Genomic DNA, 15918 nt, shown 5'->3' on the forward strand with positions numbered 1-15918 from the left:
GAAAGGCAATAATAAATGAGAACAGTATTCTCCCTGGAGAGTCTTTACAACCGTTTTGAAACAAATGTCAGAATTTACCCATTTATCTGTGACAAAGAATATTCTTGTTTTATATTGTTACTTTGCAAATGTACTAAATGTTTTGGGTTTACTTAATAATGAAAAGATGTTAATGGCCTTGTTAAGGTACACGGTAAGCAAAATAATCATATTAATGTTCACAAATTGTAATTATAGCCAACAGATAAACGATGTTTGAGGCTACACAATAACGATATTTATTATATTGGCCAGTATTCTTTATTTTAACATAAGCATTTTAATAAGGATGCCTAAATTAGTTTTTTCAAGAATGGTGACCTACATGTGTACTGAGCAGGACAAGGATACCGTCTCTAAAGCATATAATTAACATTTCTGCAATTTCTCGAAACTTGCCGACCACTACACTGATACAGATATATACTAACTGCTGAGTATGTTTTAAGTAAATGATTAAAAAAGGATGCCAAATAAAACCACACATTAGATTAGTTCTCAGCATTTTAGGCAGTTTATTTGAAAAACACATACAAAAAGATCATATACAAGACAATAAATAAAAAAGAGACAGAACAGTTTGGGTTAAGCTATGCAACTTTTTGCATCATCATTAGTAATAAATACAGTACAAAATCCACCCAGAGTGAATCTAAAGATTTTCCACAATATTCACTGATCATGTTATTCTTCATTATGATTTAGCTATTGCTTTCATATTATTGATACATACTTCTACTTTTCTATAAAATACTCAAGATCATAAAACATTGCGCGGTTACAGCAAAACAGCAGTGTGTTGTACAAAGATGGCCACTTCCCTTTTTCACTGGCAGGTTAATAATCAACATTTTTTCAGCAGCAAAGAAACATCTGAAATATTCAAGAAGGTACAGCATCATATTAAACACATCTACAGAGCTACTCCCACATACACATAGGAAAACCTGAGAAGGACATGCATTAAAAAGCTTGTGCTTTAAGTTCTACTGTTCATTCCGGTTCATCAGCTTGAGTTAATACTATGGCTACTGTCCAGTTCGCTCTGGAGTAATGGGGAACACTGTGGAGGACACGGGGTAAGGCCAGTGAGAGCACGAAATGAAATAATAATAGTAAGACCAGCCAGCTTAATTCCAATCCAATACATGTTATAAGAATTTGCAGGATTAGTAGAGTATTAATAAGAAATGCACACTGAAAACGTAGTTAGCTTATTATACCCAGGTGTAAAACACGCTATCTATATTGTATAACCACAGTACACCAGAAATTTGCTCAATAAGACCAATGGCTCAAGTTAGCATGTTAGATATTTCCCAAAATCCCACACAAAGCAATTGCCAGCAATACATAAGGGACAAATAATATAGCTCATTATGTGAGTCTTAAAATAATAATAATAATAATAATAATAATAATAATAATAATAATAATAATAATAATAATAATAATAATAATAATAATAATAATAATAATAATAATAAGCACTAAATTGAGATCCAGATATGATGGAATATCATGAGCGTGGTCAAAATAAAACAAATATCAAAAATATAATCCAATATGACTGATTATGGAAAACAAAGCAGCATCATATAACAAAAGCAAGCTAATTGTGGAGTCATACTAAGACAAAAAGAGGTTGTACCCCGTCTTCTGCTTCAGATCAAAGCAGGAGTGATGTTAAATAATGACAAGATTTTAAAGTAAAATCAAGAGGTGAAATGAATGGAATGTAATCCAGATCAACAGCACCATGCTGGCTAGAAAATGTGTTGGGAAACACCCCCACAAGTCAATTTTTCAACAGGTTTCTTTTTTTCTCCTTTGAAAAAGAAAACACAGACGGCATGCAGAAGCATCCCCACCGACCAATGCATAATGAGGTATTCTTTTTTTTATATTTTGTGTTATTTTAAATAAATATATTGATTAAATTGCAAAGTTATGAGATAGAGACATTAAATATTTCACCACGATAGCTAGCTAGCTACAGTTAGTAATAAATAATGATTGTTAAATACTTAAGGCATCTTTAATCACAGCATTCTATGTGAACTAGCAAAACCTCCATTTTCATCCATCTGTAGTTTTTTGGATGGAGGTTTCATACAAAAAGAAAAAGAAACGCAACACAAACAGTCAAGTTACCCTCCAATAATACACAAGGAAGCATGAAAATACTTGTAACTGAATAGAAACACAAAATCTAGGACAAGAAGAACCCACACCACCAAACCAAAAACTCAGGCAACTCCATATTATAGTGCATTTACAAAACACAAGCTACATTATAACAACAATAAATATGTTTTTGCAGCATTGCAGCTTTTTCTTCACTATGGTTAAAATGGACAAGGACTCGGCATATTAGTACCATGTCCAAATTGGCATGTGAGCAAAAAGAAATACGAGAAGAAAAAGAAAATGGCAGAAAAAGACAATTGAAAATAAAATTAATGTTAAGAACAATTGTTTGGTATTTTTCAAATGGATGGCTTTTTCTCCCTTTCACCCTCCTTCAAGTGAACTACGCCGACATGGTTCATGCATGATATAGAGAAAACGGCTTCTATCACTGAACGTATCACAGTTGTTCTAGCAATACCATACACTACTACCATGGGGGAGGGGGGTGGGGACAATCATACACATTCTAGCACATATCACAGGCAAACTAGTTTGTATTTTCCCTGTAACACCAGACAGTCTTTTTATCATACCAGTGGGAGCAACTTAGATTGAAATGAAAAGGAGCCGATACACAACAGAGGCGATTCACTGTATATAGAAATCACATGTGCTTGTTTGATAGGCAATAAGGTTCTGGTAATAGGTAATACAAATGTTATTCACTCTGATGGCAAGACCTCAGGCACTGCATCCTCAAGCCCATGCCGGCCTCTCACGTCATGTGATCATGCCATGAGCGAGGCAACAGAGAGGAGTTGCAGTTAGACACGGACCCACAAGCAGCTCTTTGAATCCTAACCTGGAACATCAGGAGAGAAATGCTACATTGGTCTGAGATCGGTGTCTAAGGGCAACTTTGATCTACTCGGGATGAGTGGGGGGGGGGGGGGGGGGGGGTATTAGGTGCATTCTTGTCCTCCTCTATGAATGAGTGGGATCGTCATAGTATACGGTTCACATGCACAGACACACAGTCCCTGTTTCTACTGCTCCACAATATTAACGACACAGCCCAAGCCTGCCATACAGCATGCACATCTGAGGCCTCTGCTCTAGATAATAGAGGCCCGACTACAACACTACACAGATCACTGGAAGCCATGCCTGCAGTTAGCGGGTTTAGCATCAACTCTGATGGCATCTACTAATTGTAAATCCAAAACCATGTTAGACAAGAAAGAGGGATTTTTGGCCTTTTTACACAACTAGCTCTTTCCTCAGTCTATGATTAATTAACACACGGAATATTCTCTCTTATTTCAGCCGTATTCACCCTCTCTGTAGGTTTATTTTTAACAAACATATTTCTCAAAAGGCTTTTGCTTGCTACACAACACTGTTACTCTGTAAATACTTATTCAGTACTATACTCCATTACACCACAAGCGTTCAGCTACGAGAGTTCACACCAAACAACCTCATGCTAATCATTTGATAATGTTCTGTACAGATGTGCTGAGGGCTTGGGCAGAGTGCAGCTTAAAGGATTTTTTTCACAGGCCTAGTGGGGGGGGAAAGGGTTTAGATGTAGTGGCAGAGAAATGGCCTTAATACGCCACACTGAGCTGGGGAGGTTGGTAGTCAGAGGTCCTCTCTTCATGGCTGTATGGAGAAATGTACATAGGGTACACATCTGACAGAATCTGTGTGTGAAGCCTCAGCACATCTGTCCATACGTGTCCGCGCCCACCTTTTACATCCAGCAAGTCCATTCAAACCAACCTTCAGTCCAGCCGCCTATCTATGCATCGACCCCCGTCCCTCGTTGTGTTGTAGGTGAGTGTGCTTTGTTGATCCCTCTGTCACAGCTGTCTCAGAAGGCAGGCTCGTTGAGTGATGCAGAAGGGAAGAGAGGGGTGTTTGGCAGAGCTTCCCCCCCCCCCCCGAGGGAGGCAATGAAGAATTAACAAGACCAGATCCAAAGCTGCAGGAGTCGACAGGAGCTATCAACTGTCGGGGGTCAGTTGGGTCTCAATGTCCACTCTACAGATGGGGCACTTCCTGCTGGTGGCCAGCCACTGGTCCACACACGCCTGGTGGAAGAGGTGCATGCAGGGTAATCTCCTACAGACACAGAGGAGACAGGGTCAGGATTTTGACATAAATGTATGTCTTCACTTCAGGAATATGTTCAGCAACATTGAATTGCTGCCCTTTGAAACCAGGTAATGTCTAAAGTGTCAGTTTTACTAATGAGCTAAAGATAAACAGCCCCGTCAGTGAGGTTTCAGATAACCTAATAGGTTGTATAATGGTTTATTTTGCTCAAGAAATAAAGGAACACTTCATTCTTCAGTTTATTCAATGTTTGCACAAGTCTTTTGTTCACAATTTCTAAGAAAATCTGTTCTTTGTATTTCATTGACTTTTGAATCCTGATCTAAATTAAATAACGGTGGTATTTGATGAAGTTTCTTATGTGCGTCTACGATACCTTTTACCTTTTCAGCCTTAGAGCTGTAACGATTAGTTGATTAATCAAATCAAGTCGATCAACAGAAAATGTATTTCTTTTTTTAATCAAGTCATCGTTTCATCGCTTTTCTAGAAGAAATCCCAACGAATCTTCGGTTTCAGCTTCTCCAATGTGAGGATTTGCTGTTTGCCACATATAGATTGATATTAAACTAAATATATTTGGTGTTTGAACTGTTAATAACACGAGCAATTTGATTATGTCAAGTTAAGTTTCTGAAATTACATTGACAAATCATAAATGAACAAAAAGATAATTTTGCAGATTAATTGAGAATTGAGAGTTTGCTGCACCTCGAGGCTGCTTCCTGAAGCCTCCGTCTCGATAAACGTTAATGGACTGTGTAAACATAAGTGAGCAAACCAACAAAAAGAGAGTTCTAAACAGCTGGAGGAAACAGCTGTGGTTACTCTCTGTTACACTAAAGTTAAACTCCTTTAAATCTTCTGCAAATGTGATTCATGGTTCTCGTCATGCTCAGTATCGAGATCGTTTCTAGAATAGATCCAGTTGTCACATTTCAGAATGCGTCTCAAGTGTCTTCTTATGATCAAATTTCGCTTCACATTTTATTTTATCTGCGACTGTTGCTAAAAATCCACAGATCCAGAAGGTATATACTCCTCTCACAGTTTAACTCAACAAAGCCTGAAACATCATGAATGAAGAATGCTTCCCACCCCACCACGACTGGTTGCATAAACAATATATTCAGCAAGAAAAAACTAACTATCTACTTTTTATATACAACCAGATGCACCCGCGCCTCTAGTAAACCTGAGCCTTCACCTACTTCTTTTATTTTACATAACTTCCTCTATCACTTTGCCAGCTAGACAGATCTCGACACCGGTCACACATCATAAGATGCCGTGAAATGCTAATGTTGCCTTTAGGCGGGCGTTTCGAGAGGAGGTGCTGTAAAAAAATCCTGTGATAGGATTTTCAAACCTGATGCTTTGAACTCACATGGCAGAACCAATGTACACTTAAAAACTGCTTCGACTGTATGACTGTGTATCCTTTCTGAAGGAAAGCGTTGAATGAATACGTTGAAAGCGTTAAATACATTAGCAAAAGTTTTCTGGACAGACACAAAACCTCAACCTTAAGAATACAGTTTGGTCACAACACTGTGTGTAAGTCCACTGGATTGTTGAGTTTGGATGTAAAAACAAATATTATGGACAAATGACTGTCTGCAGGATTTTATTCCAATTCAAAACCTCACCAGGCGAAAACATGGAGGAAGATCTACTAATACAACATGTCGATACATTTGAGTATCGCAACATTATGTTTTGTGATAATGTATCGATTCTCAAAAACACTGCATGGATTTTTAATGAATAGTAAAAAAAAAGAAATTCATTAAGAAAAATAAAAAACATTATTTGGATTGTATGCATATGGTAATGTATTCTTTGTACTATGACACTCAGAAGTCACAACATGTCACCTTGCTTACAGTATTGCAATATATTGAAACCCCTGTATCATGATTCATATTGTATCGCCAAATTCTTGCCAAAACACAGCCCAACTAATCACCAACAAACTCACCAAAATAATCCTCTTTTGGAGAACAACACTAATGCACAAAGTACAGCTGAGGTTTCGGCAATGTCATTAGTTTTGCAGGGCATTACTCGTGAACCAAAGTCTTGGACAAATTGCAATTTTTACTTGATGAAGGCACGAGTCAGGGGTTGAACAAAGCTGTAACAGTTCATCCTGAGTGGGGAGAAATGTCTGTACCAGATTTAATAACAATCCATCCAATAGCTGTCGGGACATTTCCCTTAAAACCACAAATGTTAACCTGCTGGTGGCACAAAAAGATAAACGGGGGATCACCAAAGTCATTAGGATTCACCCTCTGGGGATCAATAATGTCCGACAGACCGACACTGCCACATTAGTACTTCAGAATTGCTAAGAGCTATATGTAACTGAAGAGCAGGATATGTAAAACAAATGTATCCCCCAGGAGATGAACTGTATCCACAACGTATTTTCACATCTGCATAACCAGCATGTTCCAAGCAAAAGATGAGTGTATAGTTGTACCTGACATCCTCTGCATCCTCCAGCATTGACAGACAGATGGTGCACTTTTCATCGGTGTCCAGCTCCTCATCTTCCAGACACATCTTCAGGTCCTGGGGTATTCTCTGCAGAGAGCGATAAAGCCAAACAGACTTTAATTATTAAAGTGTGTTGTGCGGCTGCGTGTTAGGAGCTGTTATGTTTATGCTACAGGTGTCTCTGAATCAGCCCAGACAAACAAGGAGGAGAAAAGAGTCACCTAATCATGCTTCCCAGAAAAGAAAAAATAATAAACATCAGATAGAAAAGACTCAATTATTTCTTCTCACTCACAGTGTACCAAATGATCCGACACTCTTTCCAGAGTATCTGGGTCATATTCAGTGCAGACGTGTTTTTAAAATTCATTCCACGCACATATCTGCAGACAGCTGGATGACTCATCCCTCTCCTTGAATTGTGCACACTGCAGCCCTCTCTTACTAATCTGCTCAGGGAAATTAGTTTGACCTCTGAACTACTGTGAGAGTCGTGACCCTCTTTCAACTCTCGTCTTCGCTCTTTGATCCTTTCCACCCAGCAATGCCCTTTATCCCGTCTTTTCCATCCAGCCCAACCTATTTCTTGCCCAAAGCCTTCGTCTTTACCAGATCACATCACAAAGATCTCTCACTCAGCTAGCAAGTAAAAAGCTGACCAGTTTTTACCTTTTTGTACTTATGGGGGAATGTAAATCTCTCTATGGTGGTTTGGACCGCTCCACGGTTTACACTCCCCAGCCTGTCCTCCAGTTGCAGAAGCTCCTTGAAAAACCACATTAAATGTCTTTTAATCATTTTTAGGATACTGTTTGAAGTCACACAGGCAGATTAAAATTGACATTTGTATAATAACATATTCAAATGCAGAAGACATACAAGTGTGGAATGCTAAAATTGAATTTGTGCTTCAAGGAATAGGAAAGAGCCTCTCGGAAAACAATTGCATCTTATCAAAATGAAAACAAATGTCATGAGATTAAAGGCAGTTGAACCATTTGAGGCATCTGGAAGCCGGAGTAATTGGAAATAAGAAAACCAGTTACACACTCAAGCCTGTCCAGAGCATTGGTCACAGAAAAAACAACGATAAATGAGCGTAGACTGGTGTGTCTGCGGAGGAGAGCGAGGAAGCAGAGGTACACACCTCATAGCTCTCTCTAACAGCGGACGCGTGGCGGGAGGGGTTGAGACTCTGCAGAGCCAGCAAGTGCAGCTGGGGATATGGGTAGTTTCTGATCTCATGGACAACCTGGTAAATGACAGACAAAAAAAAGTTAGCTTCAGTTCTGCAGCGGAAATCCGTCAAAACTGTAACACAGTTCATGCCCGGATGCTGGGTATCGAGATTATTCTGAGAAACCCTGAGAGACGGTCGCTGGGAGTTCATCGAGACGAACGTGATTGATTGTGCTGAGGCAAAGGGGGCTCACCACTTGTGTTGAGGCATTGTTTCTAGGGAAGTGGTGCATCCTAGGAGAGGTCAAGTAGTGCTGATAGTGCTGCGGCAGCGGATGGATGTGATACTGGTGGGGGGGAAGCCCAGCATCTACACTTAGATCCCTGGACAGAAACCGAAAAAAACAAGTCAGCCCATGACACACGATTTTTTATAGTGTTTCTGGCAAACTGTCTTTGGATAACAGTGGATTTCTACACAGCATTGTTCAGGCCAGCGATTCTCAACCAGTTGTACTTGTATCTACAGTTAATTGGAAAAAATAGAAATTCCGATTTGAATCCATGAATTGATTCAGCTGTAACACCAGAACACTGAGTTAAGAGTGTAACACTAGCTCAGCAGAAGTCTCAGCAGGTAGGTAAAAATTGTGGATAGATGGTTGAAATAGATATCTTAAAGTAATGGATAAACAGCATATATGCATTATAAGAAGCTCTCTTTAAACAGCTGTAATAAACCGTTGAAATAGTTAGCTATAAGTAGATTTATTGCTATTTAAAGTATCTTAATTAAATATATATTGCTTCCTATTACAATTTCTTCAGAGAAATGACAGAGATTAAGTACCACACAACTCATAGGAACATTTCCCAAGTAATATGCGAAAACAATGATTCAAAAATAAAATACGATTTTTTCAGGGGATTCAAAGATCCATGAAGTGGTGGAAGAATAGTGCATCTTCCACGTTTTGCTGTTCACTACCTTATATCTAAATATTTAGCACTCTTTCCCATTTTTCTTTTACATATTTAGTTGCCTTAACTTAACATTTTTTTTTAAACCAACAATTTTATTTTACTTCAACTTTTCAACTTTAGTTTTTCTCCAGCTTTACAAAACATAACTTCGAGAGCCGCTGTGGGCTGCTCCACCTCCCTTTGCCCCTTATGAAACTCCTCATGCATTGATGTTGCATGTAGCAAGACCTGTATAATGTTTATTGCCAATTTTACTGTCTAATAAGAGTTGCTTTGGGCTCTTTTTCAACTTGTCTTAAACCCCTTTCATCTGGTCTTGACCCAGATTTGACGGCGGTCTGGTGCAGTCCAACTAAAAAAAAGCTGACAGAAAAGGATGTCTTGTCTAACTTTGTGCATCATTGATGCAGAAATAAGTAATGTATAATTCAGTAGAATTTCTGTTGGTATGAAATCTAAACCTACATCATGGCAACCATTTTTGTAACAAAAACAAAGGAGCTGGTATTCTTTGCCTCTAAAGTACTAGCTACTGCATACTGTGCATTTGGTGAGATGTGTACGGTGTTTATTGACAGCTTAAGTGTCTAATAAGAGTTGATTCGTTTTGGGCTCTTTTTCAACTCTTAATAGAATCATCAGTGGTGTGAAAATGAGTATTATAGATGTGTGTATCATTTAATAAGACCATGTTAGTAAGAAATCTAAATTGACAACTGCAGAGTAATTTGTCCCCGGGAATGAATAGCGATTGTAACCTCTCTCACTAAAGACAAAATATATACGCGGTATTTTGCTTACCAGTCTGTGCCCTCAGCCAGGTAGCGGGGCTGCTGCACCACAGGCTGAGGAGGGACATGAAGAGGCGGAGCAAACTCATAGCCGGGCCGCAGTCTGTGGGGCTGGTGAGGAACTCTCTCTGGGGTGCGTCTACTAAGACAAATAACCAAGCATTTTTTTTTTTTATCCTTAGGAAAAGGTCTTAAATATGACGTCACTGCAAAACCAGTGTCGCAACGATTATTTTCATATTAGATTAATCTGACAATTTTCTAGATTAATCTAGATTATGGTCTATAAAATGTCAGAAAATAGTTAAATATGTCTATCCTAGTTTCTCAAAGTCCATGGGGATGTCTTTAAATGTCTCGTTTTGTGTGTCCAAAACCCAAAGATGTTCAGTTTGTTATGATGTAAAACGTTTGAGGCTGAAAACAGCCTTTTCTGCCCTTTTTGCACGATTAATCGATCACCAAAATATTTGTTCTGTCGATCGACTAATGGTTTAGTTGACTGATGGTTGGTTGGTGATGGCCTAGTGGTACGTCTTGCAAACAAAACACGAGAAGGTCAGGAGTTCAATACCAGGGTGGCCACCATTGTACCCCTGAGCAAGGTACTTAACCCTGAGTTGCTCCAGGGAGACTGTCCCTGTAGTTAGTTCACTGTAAGTCGCTCTGGATAAGAGTGTCTGCTAAATGACCTGTACTGTAATGTAATGGTTTAGTCTAATTATTGCAGCTCTACACGACATTAAGTGGAAAAGGAAACATTTATGTCCTTTTTATATTTCTTGTTATTTCCCTGCAAACCCATGTGGATACCTGGAGGGTGGCAGGATGTGTCGGTGCTGGGCCTCGAGGATCTGCTGCTGGAGGAGGTATTGCTGGTGTAATGCCTGAGGTAGGAAGGGAGGGGCAGGGATGTCCTGGAACTGGGGGGCGGGCAGGGGGTTGAGGGGCGGGTGGAGCGGAGGGCCATGCTGGTGGCCAGGAGGGGCCAGGTGGGGGTTAATGCCTGACTGTGGCTGCCCTGGATGGGGCATGGGGAAGTCCATGGGCAGCGGGGCCTGAGGACCTAACTGGAAGTGCCGGCAAGAGGTAGCATGGCTGTGCTGCTGCTGCTGTTGCCGGTTGAAATGGGATCCTGTGGAGGATAAGGAGAAGTTGTCAGGTACCTGAGAGGAGAGATTAGATGGAATTAATTGTGGGTGAAATGTGGTGTTACTGTGTGTGTGATATAGCATGTTAATGAAGCCCTACCTCTTACCTAGGGTGAAAAATACTTCTGTGGGGGTGGGAAAATGATGGTTACCACAAGTACCATGAACATGACAACCACTTTTGGTCCTGCACACAATACGCAAGCGTTCATTTCTTTAATTGCATTTCCGACCTCTGGATCGACTCCTGGTCTTCTGATTCACAGACAAGCGAACTGGATCAGAACAGATGAAATCTACCAGTGCATGGTCTTCAACGCAACTCGGTTCTTGAAAATTCTGCAGCCAACAGTGGGTCAGTGCACTGAGTAAAACCTTAAGTACCTGGCTATCTAGAAGACAAATATTAAACTGTTTAGGTGCCAAGTCTCTCTCTCTCTCTATATATATATATATATATGTATATAACCGTAAAGAACAATTCCTTCCATCTTTAAAAAGAAACCACACAATAATTACATTTTTATACATCGGTGTTTGACTGAAACCTACTGTATCTTTGTGTTTTACACATCCAGCGAGGCTCTACTTGCTATTCTCCCATATGAGCATTCAGGAGTTGAGAGGAAATAGCTTGAATGCCCTTTAACTCACTCCAACCACAGCTATTTGGCAAATGCAGTGAACAGACTGCTGTGGAGACTCAGCATGCAGAAAAATACAGACCAACTTGGGCTGTGGTGCAATATGGTTTTAATACTGTGTTACGCTTATAAAAGACCCTTTTGATTATTGAAGTGCAGAGAAATTGCAATAACAAATGTAGCTTTTTAGAACTTTTGAAGAAATCCTAGCTAAAGGGAGAAGGATTGGTCAGAAGTGAAGCAGGATTTAATGTATTCGGTTATGTCCATCTGGCAAAACTGAAGCAGTGAATTTGACATAGTTTAGACATTAAAATTGTTCTCTAAAATTCCAGTACGGTTCAAGTTTAATCTGCTTCGACAGTGTAAAAGAGACGACGAATTCTTACGTAAACAGTGAAAATATTTTTGAAAATCATGAGGAAATAGGCAAAGTCTACATTGCATTTACTAGTAGGAGTACGCTTGAAAGACGCAGTATGATTTTAAACACACCCAGCGAAGACAAGCAGTATGACCTTCCAGCTATATTTTTAGGTCGTCAGTGTTGCTGGGCAGACTAGAGATGACCTTGCTGCCGTGGGTCAAAGGCTCAAGTCTAGACTGTAAGTAGCACACTGCGTTTTCAAGCGTCTCAGTGAAAACGATCACCATGAATGACAGCAGATAGACTCATTCAGGCCCTGTGATGGAGGAAGCGTGGAAATTGTCTATCTTTGTCACAGCGGGAGAGGAGGTGGGTGGGGGTGGAGGGGGCAGGTAGGGACACGGGAGAGGGAGGACAATAAATGGAAATCAGCAAGAAGCACACTGAAGGTTAGGAAAAACACTATATTCTTTATTGAAAAATATTAGTTATGTGGAATTTGTGTTTTTTTTCTTGTTTGTTTATAATAATAGTATAAATTCATGCAACAAAAATAAACAACATAGACTGAAGGCAAGGCCCACCATGCTCCATATAGGGTTAAAAAGAACAAAAGCAGCATCCAATGAGCAGACGTGTTGGCTACAGCACATGATTTCAGTACAGCAGGGTACATCTTTACTACAGAAAGATTACATTGGATTTTCACTAGTCAATGTAGAAAAACAAAAACAAAAAATTATGAATCATAAACGTGACCATGCATTGAAAGTACTATTACCAGAACAAAAGGTAAAGAGAGACCACAACCAAACAATAAAGACGTTATTACTAATAGAGGATCTCTTTAGCAGTGCAGGAAAATAGGCATCCCTGTGAAATGGATAGCATTTTGGCCTTATGTTAGTGGGGAAAATTGGGAAGTGATGAACCACCAGTGAGCATGTTTTGCTTACATAAATGTTTAGACTTTCATTTGCCTATAAGGAGCAAACAGCCCTGACAATTCAGTGTGATTCGAAGCTTGAAATTTGCAAAGGGAACAAAAGGATTACACAAAAATGGAGACAGTTATGGCAGGTTGTTGTGTGCAGGTGCAGTGTACCGTCAATCATTTCAAGTGATCACATGACAGCATTTGCTGGAATGCTAAGTTTTTAACGATAATAATAATGGCATGCATATGGTTCCAATTTGCATGCTTTTTTAAATTATAGGTCACTTTAATCATGTACATTGCACCTTGTGTGAAGAGAAGGAAGATGAGCCGAATTCTGGTGTTCAACAATGCAGTGCAGTATTTGAGATCATGCAAAATGTATCCACTTTACAGGAATTTACAGCATGTTGTCTATCAAGACTGGATGGGAGGTACACAATGACATTCAACTGATATCTAAAAAAGGAGCTAAAATGTTTACTCAGTGCTACAGCAATTTGACAGAAAAAAGACAAAAAAGGTGCTCTGTTCTAGGTGTTAGCTATTTTTTAGTCTGCTTAACATAGAAAGTCTATGGCTGAATACATCTTGGGAGGGGGTGCTTTTTAATACCAATGTCGTCTTCTGATGGAAAGAGGAAATGAAGAAGGGATTCACAATACAGCTAAATGCAGAGAACAGGCAGAGGCCACGCCACACCACACAGCAGCAGATGATCATTAGCTACACAATGGGGGGGACGACAAAGATCTGATAAATGCAGAATGTAGAGCCAGCCTCCATACTATGAAACAGGGAAATAAGAACAGAAATAAAAGCACAATGAAATCATTGATGCCACTGTTGTGAAATTAATGTTACACTGTAGCTTTACCATTGTTTAACTGTGACCGCATACTCGGGTCTCTTTGCAAGCTTCAAACAAACAGCTGCTGAATTGCCTATTGGCAAATAATGAAAAAGACGATTGATAATTGAATAGCTCGGAAGTCCACGCTCCTCGGGAAAATGGCCATGTATCGATTAGTATATTGGCCAATTGACACGGATAATAATTACTGAAATCCAGGTGGGAAAACGGCGAGCACTAGCAGAAGCAGATGATCTTCAAATGACATCATCCAGGCACAGATAAGCTGACTGGCTGGAAAGGCTACGTCTATTTTGCGGTATTTTTACACGGCAAATACACGATAGCGCCTTGGGGGAAATAACAATACATCGTTATGTTACTAAAATAAAAGTCGCACGAGTCAAATATATCTCAGATTAACATTGTCTGACACGATTGTCTATTCTGGAATGTGTTTTTGACATCAGATATTTTGGACAGCACGCCCCATGCCTGTGAAATCCTTTGTGAGAAATGTTTCCGTTCCAAGACATAGCCTGTACCAACGAGCCAGTTAGCTTATCTTTAGCGGCGGTATTTTTCTTAAATTAGGCGGAATTGCGCACGACAAACAACATTATTCGGTGGTTTATGTTAATTGCAGTAAATACAAATTGAAGTAGTAACACGGTGCGGGCTATTTCGCGAATTATTTAACCGTTATTTTTAAGATAGCTAACGCGAGCTAACCCAACGGCTAATCTCGAGCTAGCTAGCCAACAGCTGCAGTGCATATTAAGATAAACAGGGCACATGTTTTGGATCGATATGAATATTAATACCGTACCTCTGTTTCTTACTGAGCCGAATACAGGAAGAACCAGATATCCGACATGCACTAAGACCATCCTGGGATCCTTATCTTATGATTCCGCTGGGTTATTTGGAGAGAAAGAGTAGTAGAAGCCCATGCGGATCTACATTCAGGCGGTTGGTTGTTGCTGGCTGGCTACTAGCACCACAGGCAAACCCGACGAAACGACTGTCTGACTCGGTTGGTTGTCGTTGACAAAAGCAGACATGTCATTTGATGTCCGGAGCAAAAGAGGGCGATGTTGCGGCGCTACACATAAAAACTGGCGCTACCTCTCGGTTAACCTTGGTCATTAGACATGATCTGAAGTATAGGCTGTACAAAATTAAATACTTGATGGTACTGTGCATGTTTAGGAAGAATATATTTTGGTCCAGGTTGATCATGTAGTCTGATATAATGCGTAATGTTATCCCCCTATAACCTTTCCTTGGAAATTAAGTAACTTCTCCATATTCACCAAGGTTATTAGGTATGATCTAAACAAAGTGTATATACAAAATAAAATAATTAATAGAAGGGCATCATTTGTGCCTTTATAGAAAGGGGATACTTTGTGTGGCAGACCGAAAATGCAGAATTTGTATCCCCCTATAACTTTTGCAAAACTTCTCCATATTCACCAAGGTTATTATACCATGATCTGAAGTGTATGTATACAAAATAAAATAATTAATTGTAGGACAGAGAGAGTGTGCATTATAGAGGGGGGATATATTTTGTGGCGTGAAAATGTAGTCTGAAAGAATGTATCCCCTATAACCTTTGCTAGGACGGAAGAAACGTCTCTATATTCATCAAGGTTATTAGGCCTGATCTGGAGTATAATACTAGATATCAGGGCGTCATTTGTGCATTAAAGAGTCACATTAATACATTTTGTGACAGAACAAAATTGCAGTCTGACAGAATTTGTATCCCCTTTTGCAAAACTTCTCCATATTCAACAAGGTTATTAGGCATGATCTGAAGTATACACAATACAAAAGTAAAATACTTTATAGTAGGGTCTCATTTGTGTGTTTATAGAGAGGGGATACATTTTTTACAGACCGAAAATGAAGTCTGATTGAATGTTTATCTCACTATAACTTTTTCAATGAAAGTATTAGCCTCTCTATATTCACCAAGGGTATTATGTATGATCTGAAGTATATAAAATAAATACTTGTCTTGTCAATTCATCTTGTTAAAAATAATGTTAATTGGCTGTTGTTTAATGCGACAAACCGTAGCTTTGCCTACATAAAAAAAAGTGTATGATGGTGTTGAACTGGACTACATTATACTGAAAGTAGTCCCTAATATTTTGTCTAACCAATTACATAAACAGTATAGTAATTTTATTTTAAATCCAG

General features: G+C 39.3%; 1 protein-coding gene across 5 annotated transcripts; it reads right to left on the reverse strand.

Moving 5' to 3' along the window:
* Positions 1 to 530: 530 nt before the first annotated feature.
* Positions 531 to 14843, reverse strand: ark2cb (arkadia (RNF111) C-terminal like ring finger ubiquitin ligase 2Cb). 5 transcript variants are annotated; one of them, XM_029439430.1, is made up of 8 exons: positions 14534 to 14843; positions 10566 to 10887; positions 9763 to 9894; positions 8232 to 8361; positions 7946 to 8050; positions 7468 to 7560; positions 6782 to 6885; positions 531 to 4299 (listed from the first exon to the last, which is right to left on the reverse strand). In XM_029439430.1, exons 1-8 carry the CDS (start codon positions 14592 to 14594, stop codon positions 4182 to 4184), a joined length of 1065 nt encoding a protein of 354 aa, XP_029295290.1. In that variant the 5' UTR covers positions 14595 to 14843; the 3' UTR covers positions 531 to 4181. The 5 variants fall into 5 exon arrangements, 4 of the variants coding, with proteins under 4 accessions (XP_029295290.1, XP_029295289.1, XP_029295288.1 ...); XM_029439429.1 differs by having other exon boundaries at positions 7468 to 7563; positions 9763 to 9891; positions 14534 to 14842; XM_029439428.1 differs by having other exon boundaries at positions 7468 to 7563; positions 14534 to 14841.
* Between the last annotated feature and the right edge of the window lie 1075 nt (positions 14844 to 15918).

Source organism: Cottoperca gobio, chromosome 9 (genome assembly GCF_900634415.1).
Source record: "Cottoperca gobio chromosome 9, fCotGob3.1, whole genome shotgun sequence".
Taxonomy (NCBI): domain Eukaryota; kingdom Metazoa; phylum Chordata; class Actinopteri; order Perciformes; family Bovichtidae; genus Cottoperca; species Cottoperca gobio.